The sequence below is a fragment of the Dasypus novemcinctus genome, chromosome 13, assembly GCF_030445035.2.
Source record: "Dasypus novemcinctus isolate mDasNov1 chromosome 13, mDasNov1.1.hap2, whole genome shotgun sequence".
Lineage (NCBI taxonomy): Eukaryota > Metazoa > Chordata > Mammalia > Cingulata > Dasypodidae > Dasypus > Dasypus novemcinctus.
The window spans coordinates 13,801,498-13,824,231 of NC_080685.1; the positions used below are offsets into that span (position 1 = coordinate 13,801,498).

The window sequence follows — 22,734 nt, forward strand, 5'->3', positions numbered from 1 at the left end:
AAGCAGTATCTTTATAAATATGAACAACCAGTTATAGTATAATGGAATAATACCTATATATATGGAATAACTGTATCAGTAAATGTACAAAACCTAAAGAAGAAAAGCCTACATGAAAGTAGGCTTGAACAAATGGAAAAATGTCCTTTGTAGCATAAAGACATTCTCCCCATATTAATATGTAAATTTAATGTGATCCCAATAAAAATACCAATGAGTTTTTTTTCTTCTGGATCTAGAAGAATTAATCATCAGCTATACTGGTATTTTTCTGTTCCCAGAACTGTCTGAATGCTTTATTGCCTTATCCAAAAAAATGCTTTCTCTGACTTTCATCCATCTTTTTTCAGCCTAAATATTACCTCTCAGAACCTTCCAGCTACCATCTTCATATTTTCCATCACAAAACCCTGAATTTTCCTTTGTAGAACTTACTATAACTTGTAAATAAGTAAACAAATATATAATTTCCCTTCCCTCCAGTAGACTGTAAGTTCCATGGGGGAAAGTGCTTTTTTTGCCTCTTTTTTCGTAAAGTCTAGTGTAGTACCTGACACACAGCTGCTCAGTATATAACTCATTAAATGAGTGAGTGCAGGGGAAAACTCTTGTCACTGAGTAATGTTAAGGGGCTAGAAGACATTAAAATCATCCTAAGATGCTGTATCAGTCATGATTCTCTAGGGAAACAGAATCAACAGGAGCTATCTGAAAATAGTATGAGATTTTATAAAATTCTCTCACATGAGAATTCTCACATGGGAATGCACAAGTCCAGATTCCGTAGGCAGGCTGCAAACCAGGAGCACTGATGAAGGGCCAATGAAGGGCCTTGATGAGCTCCTAGGAAACTTTGGCTGTCTAAAGATGAGCTGGGAAATTCTCTCAATGCTGAAATCACTTCCCCTTTTAAGACATTCAACTGATTGGATCAAACATCACTCATTGCTGATGGCAGTCTCCTTGGTTGATTGTGGATATAATCAGCCTTCTATACGAAAAACTCACTGATGACTAAAGCCCATAAATGTCATTACAGTGTATTACAGTTTACATTTAGCCCAGAGCTTGCTTGACTAAACAACTGGGCACAGTTACCTGGCCTAACCAGGTAACCACATTAGCCTAACCACCACCACAATGCTTTCCGGTTTCCTTAAGATAAGCTAGCAGGAGTATGACCTTTCCTTAAGTAAAAAGCTTGACCTTTTTTTGAATATAAAATGATTGTCAGAACCTTTTAGTGAAAAATAGCAACAACATAATAAATTCATTATTTTAAAAGCCATAGAAGTTTATAGAATTGCTGTTTACTGATTCTCTCTTGCTCTATTAATGTTTTTATGTATGTATGTGAATATAAAGGATTTGCATTAAGTATGATTTTTTAAATTGTCTCTTCTGTGGAACTTGATTTTTCTGATGTATACTTATGGAGATTGTATAATTTTAAAAAATTTTTATTACCGAAGTTGTTAACTTACAAAACAATCTTGCACAAGTGTAGAATTCCCATACAACAACCCTTCATCAACACAAGACACCTCTGTGGAACATTTGTGAGATAATATCATCAGACTATTATCACTAACTATGGTCCATAACGTACATTTTAGTCAATTACCTTTTCTTTCTTATTTTTCTTTTGTAACCAATTACTTTTAAGTGTACTCGAACTTCATTCCTTTTTTAGAATATCAGAGGACTAAGAATTGTATTTGTTTTAAAAATTAATATTACATTTAGATATCTGAAAAACTGTAGTCATTTTAAATCCCAAACTATACAGGTGCCTTACGGACAGGAAGCTTCTTCCTTTTAATTCACCATCATGTCAGTAGTCCCTGGCTACAATGACACTAGCATTCTATAACTATAATACACATTTACTAACATTAATTCATTTCTTTTCTCTCTCAAGGTTAATCTGAAGCGACCATGTCCTTTCTGGGCAGAAGATGGCCATTGTTCAATAAAAGACTGTCATGTGGAACCCTGCCCTGAGGTAAAATAGATAAATAAAAATAAAATAATCAGGAAAAATGCACAGTTCTATGTGAAAATTATTTTCTCTGGGACTTTTTAAGATAAGCATCAACTGTATATTTTTTGACCGATAAGATTTGGACTTGCCAACAAATTCACATGCTCTGAGCTCTCTTTTAAAAAAATTTTTTAATGTTTAATTTTCATAGCAAGAGACTTTAATGTAAAGCGAAAGTATACACTCAAGACAGGAGAGTGGGTATGCTTGTACAAGTCAGAAGACTCACTTCAGTGCTCTCCTTTTAAACCAGTTTACTGAAGACATATTCTATATACTTGCCACCAAAATGGTTTGAGTACACTCATTTAGTGACATTGGTAATTGGATGTAGAATAGTCTGATTGTTAAGCGGATGGAAAATTAGAGGCCTGTTCTAGGATTGGATCTACAATTAGCTAACTTTTATTTCCTGCTTTATTGAATTTGCATTTATTTCATAAACCAAGAAAATGCTACTGGACTTGACAGTTCAAACATATTTTAGGTGTGGAAGTAGGTCTTCACTTGCTCTAGTTACATTTTTAAAATGGCTGTACTTATTACTGAGGGAATGCTACATTTAAACTTTGATCTTTAACGTCTGATGTAATTATATTTTTCTTCAACAGTAGTTAGTTGTAAGGTATGGTTTCATTTCACTATTTGGTTTTCTTGCCTAATCAATTAGTCCTAGTTTGTTGGCCCTAAAAATAGGAAAAGACAGTATGGACCAAGTTCCTAACGCAGAATTTAAAAATTTGCTCTTTATTTTCCTTTAATAATGAATTAGCTTAAATATGTATGTTTTAATCTTTTATTTTGAAATAATTTTAGACTTACAGAAATGCTGCAAAAATAATACGAAGAATTCCCATGTACTTTTCATCCATATTCCCTAAATGCCAATGTTTACCATATTTGCTTTACTTTATTTTTTTGAATATTTATATGTTATTACTGTTTTCTTAACCATTTGAGTGTAAGTTACAGACACGATTATTTTTAACCCCTAAATGTTTCTTTGCATGGGCCACAAAACTGCCTTTTAAAATTAATTCAAAATTGAATAAACTTTAGCTGTCATCTTAGAGCAGAAATTAAAATCAAGTATTACATTTTCAAGAATTTTGACTTTTTAAAAGCTTCCTTCCCTGTGAAAAGAAAGTTTATGAAAAAAGAGATTGTCAGGTTTTGTGTGTTTTTTTTTTACCTAAAAGTGATATAAATTATTTTTTAAAATATTGCATTGAGAGTTAAGACTGATTTTCACTTTCTGACTTTATGTACATCATTCAGTTGTCTATCCTGTGATTTACAAGTGTGTAAATTGGTTTAACTACCCTTTACAAAAACTCAAGAGATAGTATAAAAACAGAATTTGAATGATTATATATTTACCTCCCCATGGAATAAAATACCCTGTGAATTAGAGCAATAGCATTACTGATTTGTGACGAAATCTCAACAAAATGAAAAGATCACTTTTTAAATTTTTGTTGTTGTTCATTTAAGAGTAAAATCCCAGTCGGAATTAAAGCGGGAAGTTCTAATAAGGTGAGTCACTTTTCTTCAATATTTCTGCTTTATAAACAACCATTTATTACTTGAGAGTGCTTATAGTAGAGAACCGTAATGTGGTTGGTTGGAAATGGAGACATTTGCTTCAGAACCCCAAATCCCTAATCTTTGCAGCAAGCAGAGGTTGTACATTCTTGCTCATTTATAATTAAATTATAAAGCTTCTTTGAAGTTATCTCAGTTTTTAGTTTGAAACCTCTAGAAGAACTAGAAAGAATAATTACAGTGTCAGATCACCTACTTACAGGTGTTTCATCACTCAGGTATTTTTAGTTCTTCTGTTTCTACTAGTCAACTTCTCAAATTCAGGGTTATATTTTATAGATAGTCAACAGTTATCAAGATATTTTGAGCAGAGAACTTACAAATGGTAGTAAAAATGTTCCTTCATTAAAGATTACCCTTTTCCTATAAAGAGCATGTCATAATTTCCTTTGCCATTCATATGTTTGTTTTTAAATAATTGCACAATTAATAGTAACTGCCCACAGTTAAATTGAGTGTTCACTGTGTTGTGCAGTTCCATGGATTTAAAAAATTTTAATTTTTAGATCAGTTTACTTTCAGTTTTCCATTAATGTACATATGTAATAAAGATCATCATTCTCTCTCTGCCTCCTCTTTGCACATCCTGTCTCCATTTCCTTCTTGCTGACTCTCCCCTCTGTGGCCTTTTGCTTGAGCTTATTTTCTTCTATTTATTATTGTTTCAAATCTATAATAAGTAAAACAGTGTAAAGATAGCTAAAACCCCCACTGTACCCCTCCCTAGTCCCTTTCTACTTACTCCCTCCCTAAAGCTAGCCACTTTCCTGAAGTGGATGTGTAACCTTCTATGGTTTTATACTTTTATTGCATGTGTATCCACATAAAATCTATAGATTATTTTTAATTTTAAAAAATTAAATGATAGTGTATTTTTGTGTTTCTAGAGGTTAAAACATTTTTTTCAGTTTGTATTTTTACTCAGCACTATGCTTTTGAAACTTTTTTATGTTGATATATGTAGATCTTGTTCATTCATCTCAACAGATATATAGTATTGAACTGCATGACTATATCATGGGTTAATCAGTTCTCTCTTGATGGACATTTCAATTGTTTCCATTGTCTTGGTATTACAAATAATGTTGCACCAGTGTCTTTGTCTTTTGTCTCCTGTGAACGTGTGTAAGAATTTTTCTAGGTCAATATCTAGAAATAGGATTGCTGGATCATTAGGACATATGTATCTCAACATTGAGAGATAATACCAAATAACTTTCTAAAATGGTGGTACCTCTTTTTTTAAAAAAAATAGTTTGGTTTATGATCTCAGAAGTGGAACTGCTTGTTCAAGAATTTATGCATTTTATGACTAGATAGATATCATCAAATTACTTTCTCATGAGGCTTTTCTCACTGTATATCACCAACACAGCAATACTAAGTTATATTTTTAGTATCTTTACTTATTTAATAAGTGGGAATTTGTGCCTCATTTTCATTTGGATTGCTTATATATGTTAGGAATTTTGATAATATGATGTGTCTGTATTTAGTGTATTATCAGGGACAGATTGTTTTATCAGCAGAACCAGAAATAAAAAGAAAGATAATTATTACTAAATTTACTTATTATGCACTTCCTTGCAGTATTTGAAAGTGGCAAACAATACCAAAGAATTAGAAGACTGTGAACAAGCTAATAAACTGGGAGCAATTAACAGCACATTAAGGCAAGTTTTATTTGAATAGTATTGGGAAAATATTCTTATTTAATTTATTTGTATCAGAAATCTTCTATTTCTCAGGATTTTAGCATTTTTTGCTAACCATTAAAGTTTCAGCTAGTAAATTTTTAAAATGGGAAAATGTCTTTCTTTATCTTAAATTCCATCATAGAATTGCTTCCTCTTAACTGATTTGTCCTTAAATTTCTAGAATGTATTTTCAGTAGTGAATCTTTTAAAAAGTAGAATTTTAGAAGTTCTGCTGTTCAGCTAGCAGGACTTATGGGTTCATTCTTCTTGATTATTATGGGAAAAGAGTCTTGAACGTGCAATTGCAATTCAATCTGTATGTTTTGAGTGAAAAAAGTTGCCTATTAACATAACCATTAAGTTTCATAGATTTTTTTTTCCATTAGCCTTCCCTTTCTTTTACTAAGAAGAAACTTCGTTTTGAAGCCTAACATAAATAATTTATATGTGGCCTCAGATTATGTAGTGTAAAATGACTGAACATGGGGGAGGGGGAAGAGGACAAAAGAAATGCAGAAATTCTTCTCAATTTCCCTATTGTTTTAGGTTTGTATTTCTGTATTATAGTTGGTAAAGAGGTATAATAAAGTTAGCAGTCTTACATATTGAAGAAAAAAATTTAATATAGAAAAATACAAAAGGTAATAAACACCCACAAAATTTCCACTCCAAATGAGTAAGTGTTAAAATTGTATATCTTGTTTTAAGAAATGAGAAATCACTGATAAATATGAAGTCCTCCATGGTCTCATTCCCAATCCAGTTTTCTTCCCTTTTTCCCTGAAGCAACTACTTGTCATGTCTCCAGTCCAGTTTTTTTTTTCCTTATGTCACATATGTATATTTATAAACAGTATAAAGTTTTACTTTGTGTACATGATTTTATTTTTCCTCTGTATAAATACCATACTGTACGCAGTATTTTGAAGCATCCTTTTTATACCACACATTTTACTTTGCAGATCTATTCATGTTGAAACATATAGATTTGTCTCATTCTTTTAACTGATTAATGGCTTTCATTACATAAATATACCACAGTTTACCTATTTATTTGCCTACTTTAAGTTGTTTCCAGTTTATCACTTCTACAAACCATGCTAACTTTGCGCTTCCTTGAATATGTTTTTTCATGTACACCAGAAGTAAAATTGCTGGATTTTAGGGGTACCTGTTGGTAACTATTCTAAATATTGCCTGATAGCTCTCCAAAGTGCTTCTGTGAATGTATACCTCCTCTAGCACTGAGTTTTTGTTTTTGTTCTTGCCAAAAGTTAATAGTGTTTGATGAATTTGAAAGAGTGTCTTTTTTTTTTTTTTTTAGTATTTTGTTGATCACTACTAGGATTGAGCATCTTTCCAAATATTTACTGGACATTTGGATTTCTTATTTATTCATTGAATAAATGCTTATGATATACCAAGCACTGTTCTAGGGTACTAGCAATACAGTAGTGTACATGATAAAAAAAAATTCCTACCCTCATGTAAATTAATCCTTGTGGGAAAAGATACACAGTAAGCAAGTAAAATAAATGAGAAGTAAAATGATGATGAGCACTCGAGGAAAAAATAAAGCATCGAAGAGGAGGAGAGAGGCTCTGGGGGGGGGGGGGTGAGGGAAGGCCCAGGTGATGATAGGCTTTTTGAGCAGAAAGCCAAACAGTTATGAGTCATAAAGCTGCTTGGGGGATGCGTGTTCCAGGCACACATAACTGTTAGTGCAGGAGTGCTAGGATGGAAGTATGCCTAGAGTATGAGAGGAACTATAAGAAGGGCAGTATGGTTGGAGCAAAAAAGTCTAAAGATTTGGGATGCAGAAAGGGGTGGGTAGAAATTGTATACAAAGTTGTATAGAGCCTTGAAGGCAATTATCACTAGTATTGTTTTTAAACTGAGATGATAAGTCATTGTAGGATATTGAGTAGAGGAGTAAGGGAATATATTAAAGGGAACCTCTTATTGGGTTGTGGAAGCCTGATTATATTGTTATTATAATGATCTTGATAAGACATGGTGATTTAGAACAGGGCAGTAGCAGTGGAAGAGATTAAAAGTGGTCAGATTCTGGATATATTTTGAAGATAGAGCTAATAGGATTTGCTGAAGGATTGGATGTGGGTATGAAAATCGAGAGGAACTCTGGATGACTGCAAGTTTTGGGCCTGAAGAACTAGAAAAACGAAGTTGCCACTTACTGAACTAGTAAGTGATAGAAAATTAGAGCTCAACTTTGGATTTAAGTTTGAGCTGCCTATGAGACATCCAATTGGAGAAGATGAGTAGGTTGTTGGATGTACAAGTCTGAAGCTCAAGGGAGAGGTATGGGCAGGACATAAAATGTGGGAGTCAGTCAGTGAACAGATAACACTTAAAAATCGTAAACCTGAATGAGATCACCAAAGAGAGAGTGTAAATAGGGAAGTGATCCAGACACTGGACTCAGAGTCATTACAAGGTTTAGAGGTAAATTGTTTGTTCATATTCCTTGCCATTGTTTCTCCACTGGGGAGCTGGCTTTTCAAATAATTATTGATTTGTAGGCATTTTTTATATAAGCTGATAGCAATTCTTTGTTGGTTGTATGGGTTGTTAGGACTTGTCTTTTAACTTTGCCTTATGGTTTATTTTGTTGAACAAAAGTTATTAATTTAAAACTTTTAAATTTAAGTATAACATGTATACAGTATATTATACAAACTTTAAGTGTAAAGAGCAATAATTTAATTTTAATTTTACAAAGTGAACCCACCTGTGTAACCACCATCTAGAACAATATACTTACAACCAAGATGACTGCTATGTGTATTTCATAGTCATTATGAATTTCCAGAGTTAACCATAATTTTTAGTTATATTGGCAGAGGTTAGTTTTGCCTGTTTCTATAAGTGGAATAATACAGAATGCATTCTTTTGTATCTGGCATCTTTTGTTCAGCATTATGTCTGTGAGATTCATTCATATTCTTGAGTGTAGTAGCATTTACTTCTTTTTCACTGGTATGTAGTACTCCATACGAAGAAAATGCCTTGTTACCATCCTATTGTTGATAGTTGGATGTTTTCCACTTTGGGGCCATTTTACATAATATTTTGGTGGACATATAGACATGCAGTTCTAATGGGGAAATACCTAGGAGTGGTATTGGATACTTCCAAATAATTTTCCAAAATAGATGTACCAGATTACTTTGCCTCTAGCAGTGTATGAGAGTTACTTATTCTATAGCTTCCCAACAATTGGTAATTTTTAAAACTGCTTTTTTGAGGTATAATTGACGTACAACAGACTGCATGTATTTAAAGTGTACAATTTGATGTTTTCACGTGTACACCTGAAAAACCATCATCATAATCAAAACAATGGTCATATCCATTACCCTCTAATGTATCCTCATGTTCTTTGTAATTTTTCCATCCCACCTCTCTTTCCCTCCCCAATCCCCAGGCAACTACTGATCTGCTTTTCATCACTTTAGATTAATTTTCATTTTCTAAAATTGTATATAAATGGAATCATATAGTATACATTTTTTCCTTTGGCTTTTTATAGCATATGATAGTTTGGGAATCATCCACGATGTAGCATAGATTCAGTATTCATAACTTTTTGTTGATAAGTAATATTCCATTGTAAGAATATACCACAATTTCTTTTCCATTTGACTGCTGATGGACATTTGAATTGTTTCCAGTTTGGGATTTTTACAAATAAAACTTATAAGAATATTCATGTACATGTCTTTGTATGGACATATGCCTTCATTTCTCTTCTGTGATTGAAATGGATAGATCATATGATAAGTGTATGTTAACTTTTAAGAAATCATCAAACTGTCTTCCAAAATCATTATGCCATTTTATATTCCCACCAAATGTGTATGAGAATTCCAGTTTTTCCACATCTTTGCCAATTTGGTATGTTCAGTCTTCAGTTTTACCTTTTCTAACAGGTGTAATGGTATTTAATTGTGCTTTTAATTTACATTTCTGCAGTGACTAATGAGATTGAACATCTTTTTCATGTATTTATTTGTTGTTCATATATCTTCTTTGATGAAGTATCTATTGAGATCTTTTGCCCATTTTAAAAATTGGGTTATTTGTTTTCTTATTATTGAGTTTTGAGAGTTCTGTGTATATTCTGGATACAAATCCTTGGTCAAATATATGATTTGTAAATATTTTCTCCATATCTGGAGCTTGTCTTTTCGTTCTCTTAAGGTATTTTAATTAAGAGATGTTTTTTATTTTGATGAAGCCTAGTTTATTGTTTTGGCCTTAAACGGATCACATTTTTAGTATGCTTAAGAAATTCCCAGAGGTTTTCTTCTACGGTTTCTTCTAGTAGTTTTACAGTTTTAGGTTGGATATGTAGATATATGATTCTTTTAGCAAAACATTGCTAAAAGAGATAATTTTTGTATATGGTACAGGGTATGGACCCAAATTCTTTTTTTTAAAAAAATATATTAATATCCACTTTTTGCAGCACCATTTGTTGAAAACACTATCCTTTCTCCACTAAATTATTTTTGTTCCTTTACTGAAAAGCAGTTTTACATGAACAATCTGTCTTTAGGCAATACCACACAGTTTTCTTTTTCTGTATTAAATAAGTTGTGGGTTCACAAACCAATCATGCATAAAATATAGAATTCCTATGTACCACCCTTTTATTAATACCTTGCATTGGTGTGGAACATTTGTTACAATTGATGGTAGCACATTTTTATAATTGTACTAAGCACTGTTTTAATTACTGTAGCTTTTTTAAAAAAAGATTTATTTATTTATTTATTTTATTTCTCTCCACTTCCTCCCCCCACCCCAGCTGTCTGCTCTCTATCTCCAGTCACTGTATGTTCTTCTGTGACCGCTTCTATCCTTATCAGAAGCACTGGGAATCTGTATTTCTTTTTGTTGCGTCATCTTGTTGTGTCAGCTCTCCATGTGTGCGGCACCATTCTTGGGCAGGCTGCATTTTCTTTTGCGCTGGGCGGCCCTCCTTACTGGGCACACTCCTTCCGTGGGGCTCCCCTACGTGGGGGACACCCCTATGTGGCATGGCACTCCTTGCGCACATCAGAACTGAGCATGAGCCAGCTCCACACAGGTCAAGGAGGCCCGGGGTTTGAACTGCAGACCTCCCATGTGGTCGGCGGACGCCCTATCCACTGGGCCAAGTCCGCTTCCCTACCGTAGCTTTTTAATAAGTCTTGAAATAAGGTACGTATCTCTTCCAGCTTTGTTCTTTTATTTCATATTGCTTTGGCTATTCTAGAAGCGATTTCCATATACCACCCAACAACAACTTGCGTAGAATTAAAGTCCATGGTTTAATTTAGGGTTCACAGTTTCTGTAGTGTAGTGTAAAATTTTTAAAAAATTTTATTTCTTACTTTAGATACAATCTAACTTTTAACTTTCAATCATATTCAGATATATATTTCAGTGCTGCTGTTTGCATTCACAACGTTGTGCTATCATCACCACCATCCATTACCAAACATTTCTGTAATTTCAGGTAGGAACCCTGAACATTTTAAGCCTTAACTTCCCATTCCCTATCCCCATCCCATCCCCTGGTAACCTATATGCTAGGTTCTAAGATTGCTTAGACTAATTGTTTCAAATCAGTGAGATCATACAATATTTGTCATTTTGTGTCTGACTTATTTCGCTCAACATGATGCCTTCGAGGTTCATTCATGTTGCTGCATGTATCAGGATGTCATTCCTTTTTACAACTGAAAAATACTCCACTGTATGCATATACCACATTTTGTTTATCCATTCCTTGGTTAATGGACACTTTGACAGTTTCCATCTTTTGGCAACTCTGGGTAAAACAGCTATGGGCATCCGTGTGCAAATATCTGTTTGAGTCCTGGCTTTCAGTTCTCTCTAGTAGTGAGATTCCCAGGTTATATGGTAGTTTCATGTTTAGCTTTCTGAGGAAACACCAATTTGTCTTCCGCAGCAGCTGCACCATTTTACATTGCCACCAGCAAGGAATGAGTGTCTTCCTATTTCTCTGCATCCTCTCCAACACTTGCTATTTTCTGGTATTCTTAATAACATCCATTCTAATAGGTGTGAAATTGTATCTCATTGTGGTTTTGATTTGTATTTCCCTGATGGCTAATGATGTTAAGCATCTTTTCATGGTTCTTTCTGGCTGTTCGTATATCTTCCTTGGAGAGATGTCAGTTAAGTCTTTTGACCATTTTTTCATTGGATTGTTTGTCTTTTGGTTGTTGAGTTGAAGGATTTCTTAATATATTCTTGCTAGTAAACTTTTATCAGAAATGTGGTTTCTAAATATTTCCTCCCATTATGTGGGTTTTTGTTTTACTTTTATGATAAAATCCTTTGAGCAAGAAAAGTTTTTCATTGTAATAAAATTTCATTTATCTCTTTTTTCTTTGGTGCTTTTCGGTGTAAAGTCTAAGAAACCATTGCTTGACACAAGGTCCTGAAAATGCTTCTCTACATTTTCTTTTAGGAGTTTGATAGTTCAGACTCTTATATTTAGGTCTTTGTTCCATTTTGAGTTGATTTTTGTATAAGGTTTGAGGTAAAGGGCCTCCTTTATTTTTTTTCAAATGGAGATCCAGTTTTCCAAGTACCATTTATAAAGAGACTATCCTTTCCCAATTGAGTGGTCTTTGTTACCTTGTCAGAAATCAGTTGGCCATGTATGTGAGGGCTGATTTCTGAGCTCTCAGTTCTATTCTATTTGTGTAATGTCTGACCTTGTGGCAGTAGCATACTATTTTGATGACTGTGGCTTTGTAATAAGTTTTATGATAGGGAAGTGTGAGCCTCCAACTTCATTCTTCTTTTTAAGATGGCTTTAACTATTTTGGGCCCCTTGCCCTTCCAGATAAATTTGATATTGGTTTTCCATTTCTGCAGAGAAGGTTATTTGAATTTTGATTGGGGTTGTATTTAGGTATAAATTGCTTTGGATAGCGTTGACATCTTAATGATAATTAAGCTAATAGTATGTCAATCCATGAACATGTAATGTTCTTCCATTTATTTAGGTCTTCTTTAATTTCTTTTAGCAATGTTTTGTAGTTTTCTGTGTATAAGTCCTTTACATCCTTGGTTAGATTTATTCCTAGACATTTTATTCGTACAGTTGCTGCCATGAATGGAATTTTTTTCTTGATTTTCTTCTGATTATTCCTTGCTTGTGTATAGAAATATAGAAACACTACTGATTTTTGAGGTGTTGATTTTGTATCCCACGACTTTGCCGAATTCATTTATTAGCTGGGGGTTTTTTACCCCCAGAATTCTCTGTATATAGGATTATATCATCTGCAAATAGGGAACGTTTTACCTCTTCCTGTCCAATTTGAATGCTTTTTATTTCTCTTTCTTGCCTAATTGCTCTGGCAAGAACTTGCTGAACAATGTTGAATAACAGTGGTGACAGTGGGCTTCTCATCTTGCTCCTGATCTTACAGGGAAAGCTTTCACTCTGTCACATTAAATGGAATGGTAGCTGTAGGCTTTTCATGTATGCCCTTTATCATGTTGAGGAAATTTCCTACTATTCCTAGTGTTCTGAGTACTTTTATCAAGAAAGAGTGGAGTATTTTGTCAAATGTCTTCTCTGCATCAACTGAGATGATCATGTGTTTTTTTCCCCTTCATTCTGTTAATGTGGTATATTTCTTTGATTTTTTAACTGTTGAACCAACCTTACATATTAACAATAAATCTCACATGATCATGGTATGTAATTATTTTAATGTACTCTTAGATTCATTGTGCTAGCATTTTTGTTGAGGATATTTGTATCTATATTTTTAAGACAATGGGCTGTAGTTTTCTTGTGATATCTTTATCTGTCTTCGGTATACATGATATTGACCTTGTAGAATGAGTTATTAGGGAGTATTCCTTCCTCTTTAATTTTTTTGGAAAAGTTTGAGCACAATTTAAATTGCCTTCTTGGAATGTTTGGTAGAATTCCCTTGTGAAGACATCTGGTCCTGGGCTTTTCTTTGTTGGAGGTTTTTGATGACTTATTCCATCTCTTTGTTAGTAATTGGTTTGTTGAGCTCTACGTGAGTCATTGTTGGGAGTCTCTGTGTTTCTAAGGATTTGTCCATTTCGTCTAGGTTATCTAAGTTGTTAGCCTACAGTTGCTCATGTTATCCTCTTATATTCTGTTTTAGTTCAATGAGGTTGAGGGTATGTCTGATTTTCATTATTTGTATCCTTTCTCTTTTTGTCAGTCTAGCTGTAGTTCTGTCAGTTTTATTGATTTTTTTTCAAAGAACCAACATTAGGTTTTGTTGATTCTCTCTATTGTTTTATTTTCAGTTTCATTTTTCTCTATTTTAATCTATTTCCTTCCTTCTGCTCACTTTGGGTTTGGTTTGCTCTTCTTTTTCTATTTCTTCAGTTTTTAGATTAGTTCTCTGAAGTCTTTTCTTTCTTTCTTTTTTAATACAAGCAATTCGAGCTATAAATTTCTCTCTCAGCCCTGCCTTTCCTGCATTCCTTAAGTTTTATTATGTTGTATTTTCATTTTCATTTGTCTCAAGATATTTCCTAATTTCGCTTCTGATTTCTTATTTAATCCATTGGTTGTTTAAGAGTATGTTGTTTTATTTCCACGTATTTGTGAATTTTCCATTTTTCCCTGTTACTGATTTGTGCATTGTGGTTGGAGAGATACATTGTATGATTTCCATCTTTCCAAATTTATTAAGACTTGTGTTGTAATCCAACATGTGGTCACAAAATCCATGTGCACTTGAGAAGAATATGTGTTCTGTTTTGTTGGGTGCAGTGTTCTCTATATATAGATAGGGAGATATAGATATGTGTCAGTTCCAGTGAGTTCAGTGTACCATTTAGGTCTTGTTCTTTTTTACTGATCTTCTCACTAGATGTTCTAGTCATTATTGAGAATAGTGTATTAAAGCTTCCTGCTATTAATATAGAACAGTCTATTCCTCCCTTCAACCCGTCACTATTTGCATCATATATTTTGGGGCTCTGCTGTCAGGTGTGTGTGTGTATATATATGTTGAATTGTCCCCTTTATTAGTATGTAGTGGTCATCTTTGTCCCTCATAATTGTTTTTGACTTAAAGTCTTATTTTATCCAATATTATAATAGCCTCTTTTGGTTACTACTTGAATGGTATATTTTTTTCCATCCTTTTACCCTCATCATACTTGTGTCTTTGAATTTAAGGTAAATGTCTTGCAGACAGCATATAGTTGGGTTGTGCTTTTTTATCCAATCTGCCTTTTGAATGGAGAGTTTAATCCATTTACATTTCAAGTTACTACTGATAATAACATGACTTTCCTCTGCCATTTTGCTATTTAGCCTTTGTAAGTCTCATACTTTTTTTGTCCTTTGTGTCTGTTAAAGCCTACTTTTATATGTATTTGGTATTTTGTGTTTACCATATTGAGTGCCTTCTCATTTATATCTGGGTATATTTTCATATCTTTTCTTTGTGGCTACCATGTGGTTAAAAGTTAACACCCTAAATATATCATAATCATATCTGGTTTGATACCAACTTAACCTCAGTAGCATGCACATATACTATTTTTCCTATACCCTTCTGTCCCCTAAAATTTTTTTACTTGTTACCACTTAAATCTTTGTATATTGAATGTCTGAATACATAGGTTTATCTTTACTTTTTATGCATTTGCATCTTAGCATCTATAGGAAGTGAGAAGTGGAGTGGTATACCAAACAGTAAAATAAAATAATACTGGCATTTATAATTACCCAAATGGGAACCTTTACTGCAGGTCTTTATTTCTTTATGCTGCTTTGGAAGACTTTCTATTGTCTTTTTCTTTGAGTCTGAAGAACTCCCTTTAGCATTTCTTGTAGGGTAGGTCTGGTGGTAATGGACTCCCTCAGCTTTTGTTCATCAGGGAATGTCCTAATCTCTCCCTCATTTTTGAAGGAGCGTCTCACCAAATATAAAATTCTTGGCTGGCAGTTGTTTTCTTTCAACACTTTATTTTTTTTCTTTTTTTAGAAATGCTTTCTTTTTTTAAAAAAAGATTTATTTATTTATTTATTTCTCTCCCCTTCCCCCCCCGCCCCAGTTGTCTGTTCTCTATGTCTATTTGCTGTGTGTTCTCCTTTGTCTGTGGCACGGGAATCTATGTTTCTTTTTGTTGCGTCATCTTGCTGCAGCAGGAGCTCTCCGTGTGTGCGGCACCATTCCTGGGCAGGCTGCACTTTCTTTCGCGTTGGGCGGCTCTCCTTACAGGGCGCACTCCTTACAGGGTGCACTCCTTACAGGGTGCACTCCTTGCACCTGCAAGTGGCACCCCTGTGTGGCAGGGCACTCCTTGCGCGCATCAGCACCGCCCGTGGGCCAGCTCCACGCGGGTCAAGGAGGCCCGGGGTTTTAACCGCGGACCTCCCATGTGGTAGATGGACGCCCTAACTGCTGGGCCAAGTCTGCTTCCCTCTTCCAACACTTTAAGTATTTCTACCCACTGCATTCTGATGAGAAATTGGCACTGTCTAATTGGGAGTCCCTTGTACATAATACGTTTCTTTTCTTTTGCAGCTTTCAGAATTCTCTTCTTGTCCTTAGCATTCAATAAGGTAATCTATCTATGATGGGGTGTATTTTTCTGCATGTTTATCCTGTCTGGTATTCTCTGAGCTTCTTGGGTGTACATATTCATGTCTTTTGCTAAGTTTGAAAAGTTCTCTGTCTTTAGTTCTTTGACTATTCCTTCTGCCCCTTCCTCTCTTTATTTTCCTCTGGGACTCCCATAATGCAAATATTGGTGTGCTCGATGGTGTCCCATACCTGTCTTAGGCTATTCTTGCTCTCAATATTTCTTTTCTTCCCAGCATTACTCATTTCAAGGTCTTTTCTTCAAGTTCTCTTATTCTTTCTTCTGTTAGCTCTAATCTGCTCTTGATACCCTTCTGGACGTTTTTCATTTTAGTTATTGTAATCTTCAACTCTAGTAGTCCTGTTTGGTTCCTTTTCACATTTTTTCTTTACTTAGACTCTTATATGGCTCATTCATTGTTTTCCTGATATCCTTTAGTTCTTTCTCTGTACTTTTCATATCCTTGAGCTTATTTAAGATCATTTTTTAAAAGACTTTGTTTGGTATGCCCACATTCTCATCTTTTTTTTTGGTCTTTTCTGTATTTTTTTCTTCTTATGGATGGGCAGTCTTTTCCTATCTGTTTGTCTGTACTCTTTTGTTGCACACTATACATTTTAATATTTTAAAATGTTAGTTCCTAGATTTATTCCCTGGGATGTCTGTTTCTTGGCTTTTTTTAACCAGGTGGTGATAAGACAGATTTCCTTGAGCTTCAGCCCTACTATCAGGAAGGTCTACCCAAGGCAAATGCAGTATGCAGGGTTTTCCCTGTCTTTCTGGGCCTCTGATATCTTGGGCTTTTGCTTGTTAGTTGTTTTGGAGTTCCCTGTTTACAGGAGTTTGGTTGTGCCCTCTGCTTCCCAGGAGACAGACTTCCCTCTCCCAGTATTTGAAGCTGGGAAGCCTTTGTCTCACGCTGTCTGCCTCTATAGTGTTTAAAATTCTTTCATTATCTGTAGACACTTTTGCTGAGAGGGCAAATTCTGGGAGGAGGGTCACCCTACAGAGGACTTTTCTAAAGAAAATCAGTATTTCCCAGCCAAAACAGGGCCAGGGACTCATGGCAGGGGTCGGGTGCAGATTGTTTCCAGAGTGCCCTGGAGAGATCAGGAAGGTTGTCAGGAGCTTTTCCTCTGATGGCTTCCCACAGCTGAGTTTTCCTGGCATGCCCAGCAATTGAAGCCCTTCAGCTAACTGCCCCCTGCCCCCCAGCCCTGAGTACACACTGCATCTTCAAATCTCTACCACCTCTGCCCCTGTCCAGGGAGGGTTGGAACGATGGATGGTGCTATAGACTTTGTCCTGGGCGAGTTGACAAAATAGCTTCTGTCGGAGCTGGGCCCCCAGACATCCAAATTTGCTAATCAAAAACTATAATCAGTGATTGTCTGTGCCCAGCTCTGTTCTTGGAGAAGAGGATTTTTATGTCCCTTTCTGTCTCTAGCGAGCTAGCCGGGGCCTGGATGCTGAGATAGTCTGCTATGACAGTTGGGATGGGTGCTGGTAGCTACCACTCTGAAAGAGCAGATTACTGTTCTTTACTGTGGTTTATCAGCCTCTTCCTCCCATCTCCCCTGGATGCTGTACAGTGTTCTTCTGGCCTCCAAAGTTTCAAAATAGTTTTTTCACACAGTTCCATCCAGTTTAATAGCTGCAGCTCCTTGGAACTCCCTATTCTCCCATCTTCTAGGTTAAGCATTAAAGGAGGCTTCTTCAAGGAAGTTCTGAAACTATTGCTTTGTGTGATGCCATGAAAGTTTTTACAAATACAGAGCTATTCACCATAATGCGATTCAGGTTGGGTAAAAGGTATGCTTTTCTTTCAAGTGAGTAAAGAGCATTCGTGAAACCAAAAAAAAGGTGAACCTATGTGTAATACAAGCAAACAGTACAAATAGAAATTTAGGATCTGGAAATTTATGCCATTAAAATTTTCTGTACCTACATACCCTTGGAAAGTATTCATGTACCCAGTTGTTGGTGTTTGAAAACTGCTTCTTTAACTCACATCACCATCTTGACAGGAAGTACTGTATTAAGCCCAAGAAATTTATGTAAGTAGCTTGGCATCCATCTTCAAATTGACTTTGGGAAAAAGCTGGACTAGGATGATCTCTGAGGTCCCTTCTATCTCATTTATAAACCAACTGGGAAGCTCTATGAGCATTAGATTCGCATTGGAGGGGAGTCAATATGGCTCAGTGGTTGAATGCTGGCTTCCCACATATGAGGTCCCAGGTTCAATCCCTGGCTCTGGTACATCAAAAAAGTAAAATAAAATAAAATGGACTGTTTTTGGCGGCAGACTTGGCCCAGTGTTTAGGGTGTCTGTCTACCACATGGGAGGTCCGCGGTTCAACCCCGGGCCTCCTTGATGACCTGTGTGGAGCTGGCCCATGCGCAGTGCTGATGCACGCAAGGAGTGCCGTGCCACGCAGGGGTGGCCCCCGCGTAGGGGAGTGCACGCACAAGGAATGCGCCCTGTAAGGAGAGCTGCCCAGCGCGAAAGAAAGTGCAGCCTGCCCAGGAATGGTGCCGCACACACGGAGAACTGACACAACAAGATGATGCAACAAAAAGAAACACAGATTCCCGTGCTGCTGTCAACAACAGAAGCAGACAAAGAGGAGGACACAGTAAGATAGACACAGAGAACAGGCAACTGGGGTGGGGGGGAAGGGGAGAGAAATAAATAAATATTTAAAAAAAAATAGATTAGCATTGGATATCTTTTTAGCTACCATGGCTTTAGGCAGGGTTTATATGAAACAATCAGCAAAACCTCATCAAATAAGGATGCCCCAAAGAAAAGTTTCTATAAGGCAGTCATACTGCTAAGAAAATAGGAATTTATGCCAATTGATGAATTCTTCACTGTTTTCTCAACATGACTTATCTGATTAAACATAACTATGATTATCATTGTAGCTGTAACTAGAATTTAGGCACTCTTGTTTTATGGCTTCATTTATTTCAACTGAATCGACTGTATTAAAATTTTTCCCATTAACTTTTATTAAATTAATTATATGTCCCCCCAGGAGAAAAAAATCTCAGTAAAATGAATTGGAAAAGTTCATTGATAAAGTTGATGTTATGCAACTAGCATTATAAACTTCTTATAGTGATGGTTACATAGTAAATCTCAAATACAAAATAAATTATTGACTACCACAGTACCATATTTAGGATTTAGACATAAAATTGGTACACAAGCAACTTTTTTTTACCTTGTTTTTTTCCTTGGTCTAGTGAATAAAGAAGGGTAGCAAAATGATACTTTCCTACTATATGCTGTCATCATGTATTCAAGACAGAGAAGGTCTGAATATAGGTTAGAGTGACCATACGTCAAAGTTTATTTGAACAAATGTAGTTGTTCCTTATCAGTTCTCCAAGTTAGAAATTTTGATCATATATTTTGTTATAATGATGAGATATTGGTGTATAAAATGCCTGGTAGACCATGATAAAAGTATTACCAATGAATACCACATTGAATGAATGGGAGGTCAAAGAACTGCTATTCTGGGTACTTTGGTCCTGTAAGTATAGAAGCAATTTAAATTAAAAGTCTGAAAGTAAATTTCACTCCCACTTCAGGAAAAAATAAAAATATTTGCTACAACTTCTAAGTTAGTTCAAAAGGCCAGTTTGATTTTTGGTTTTTATGTTATATGTATTTGTAAATTAATTTTCTCATCAAGGTAATTATCATTAAACTAGGGATAATTATTTTAACATAGTGAAGAAATAAAAATTATTCATGAAAGTTTATTTCTTTGTTTTTCATATAACTTGTTTTCATCATTCCTTCATTTAACTACTAATAATCTATTTAATAAAGAAGTGACCTCAGATTATCTTTTTATCTTTGACACTAGAATACGATGTCAAAATTTTCAAACTCCAAATTTAATCATTTTTCTTTTTTATTCCTCCTTCCCCTAGTAATCAAAGCAAAGAAGCTTTCATTGACTGGGCAAGATATGATGATTCACAGGATCACTTTTGTGAACTTGATGGTAATAAACTATTATAATTAAATTATTTTTAATTTGAACCATTTTATAAGACATTTTAATCAGTAAAAATATCTGAGTTATAGCTTTACTACAATGGATTTTGGTATGTGAATCTTATTTTCATAATGGCATTTGAGAGCCTTTGTTTCAGGCCCTTTACTAAGTGCCTTTAATATATTATTTCTACTCTTTACAGCTACCTTAATAGGTGTATATCTGAAGAATCTGAGTCTCAAAAAGACTAAATGATTTTCCCAAGATTACACAGTCCATCTTCTCTGGAACTTTAGTTCAAGCCACTTAGTTATAAGTCTGTGAACACATTATTAAAAATGCTCCTATCAGAATTTGCCAGAAGCCTCAGCAAACTGACATAAAAATGCCTCCCAGTATTGAGGAGGGCTCTAATTTGACTTCCTCAGCCCTCTTTCCAAGAGTCTCCTGGAAGAATACAAAGACAGGGCACTGTTCAGCAGAGGAACCACCACTTCTCTTAACAGAAGATAATCACAGTGACTCAAATTTTATCTGTGGGAGAATCTTCGCAAAAAATTGTGCTGAGTAGGCCTATATCCTTCATTTGGCCTCTCTTCACCTTTTACTTTGGTAGGCTTATATTTTTGGAGGTGAAAATAATTTGGGATTCAAGCATGCATAGTGGGAAACAGGCAGCAGAAGGTCTTCTGATCTCTTAAAGTTTCTAGAGTGATCATAATACTTTCTTCAGGTTTAAAAAATAATTCAGGTGTAGAGTTGTGCTATTAATCTAGAGCTAGACTGTAATGAAGTAAGTTACAATTAGCTTCACCTCTACTATGGTAAATTGAGAAGAATGCTGGAAGATGGAGTGCTATTACTATGTTTTTATGGTTTCACCAAGAAATTTTAAAAAAAATCTGGGCACAGCTTTCTTTGGGTATCTGGATATAATAATGGGCAATTAATAAAATACTCCCAGTATGGTGTTTGAAACTGGCAAAGGCTTTATCAAAGCAGACCATTGTACCTAAGTTAAGTATACACACCACTTCTTACTCTTGAATTTTATCTTTGGTTGTCATTCTAATTATATTCGAGTACTTAACAATTATAGTCACTTCTTTCCAGCTTCTCATTTTATCTGTTCTTTTATTAAAATAAACATTTTTCAGTACTCTTATTTAACAACTTTTCAGATGAAAAAAATCAATGACTATATTACTCACAGTAAATAGGTATTTAATAAACAATATAATTTGTAATCACTAGGTATAAGTAAATCCGTGTGCTCTATATCCTGTCATCTATATAAAGAATTAACTACTTTAATAATTTGAATTAAATTGTACAAGTAGAAGATATGTCCTATAAGAATTTATATGAAATCACCCTTTAAGAGTTTTAGAATTACATAATTAAAATAACTAGTAATTTTTATATTGTAAGTTTTTCTTCTACATATATTGTCATGTTATTAATTGGGTTAACACTACCCTTCTAAGTCATAAAATTCACACATGTCCCAGTAATTTATAACTATATATTTTTTATTACTGCCAGGGTAGCTTTAGAGTCATTGTTTAGCTCTGTTTTCTAAATTTGGTGGATTAAAGAAAATATAAAGATTCTTCACCCTAGTTTATAAGTGAATCTATGCATACACCCCTTCTTCTTGCTCTTTTATTGTTGGTATTGGCTTTATTTGAAAGGAATTCGATCCCTATAGATCAAATAGTAGGTTCTTAAATATTTTAAACTATTTAAAATCCTTTAAAATAAGCTCCTCTCTATCCCACTGTTTTTTTTTTTGTTAATGTCCTTATGCACGGCTTACTTCTTCCCTTCCTTCAGGTTTCTGCTCCGATGTCACCTCCCTATAGAAAATAGTAATCACTGTCACTCTCTTTCCCTTAGCACTGCCTCCCTTAGCACCCCTCCACACTCACCCATCTACCCCACTCCCCAACCTAGCACTAACTACCTGTCAGTGTGGGGCATGTATTTAGTTTATCTCTTTCTTCTCCAACTAGATTGTGAGCTCCTTAAGGGCAAGGGCTTTATCTTTTCAGTTTACTACTGTATCCCTTGTGCTCAGTCAATATTTGTTGAATGAAGTAGTTGGTTCATAAATGACCATAATAATGTGATAGAGTTTTTGCTTTACTATTCCCCTTAAAATATGTTCATTAATAAAAGTATTGTCTAAAATAGTAGCTTCTAAAGCTGGCTGCATATCAGAATTCCTTTAGAAGCTTGATGAACTATAGATTCTTGGGCCTTCAACTTAGTCTTCAACTTATTGTCATCTTTTAACAGTGAATTAATAGCAATCTAGGTAAAGTTGGTGATGAAGGTCTAAAGGTACAATCCTGAGTCCATAACATAACAGTTTTAATCTATGACCATAAAGCCTATACACTAAATTAGCCTGTGCCACCATTGGGTTTTAAGAAATAATATGGTTTAGTAGTCAGGGGGCAGTATCTAACCACCTAGAAAATGCAGTGTGGCCTCATAACACTAACATTAATTAGGGAAGGAAAAAGAAAATGATGGGAAAAATAGTATACTTGAGCAGGAGTTGAAAATATAGATTCAAAAATTCTTCGAATACTTGGGTATTGGTTAGCTTGGTCAAATAGTATAACTTTGGACCATTGTTATGGAAGAAAGAAGATAATACTTTTTGAGGGAGGATGTCCAAAGGAAATTATGTTGAGAGAATGATGTAGCTGTA

General features: G+C 34.8%; 1 protein-coding gene across 1 annotated transcript in view; it reads left to right on the top strand.

The window, feature by feature from the left end:
• ERO1B (endoplasmic reticulum oxidoreductase 1 beta) overlaps positions 1-22,734 on the top strand; it is a 63,463-nt gene that overhangs the window by 16,433 nt on the left and 24,296 nt on the right. Inside the window, exons 3-6 of the mRNA XM_058309501.2 lie at positions 1,922-2,005; positions 3,539-3,580; positions 5,240-5,322; positions 19,945-20,018. Of these exons, the coding sequence (XP_058165484.1) occupies positions 1,922-2,005; positions 3,539-3,580; positions 5,240-5,322; positions 19,945-20,018 (283 nt within the window). The remainder of the gene's footprint in view (positions 1-1,921; positions 2,006-3,538; positions 3,581-5,239; positions 5,323-19,944; positions 20,019-22,734) is intronic.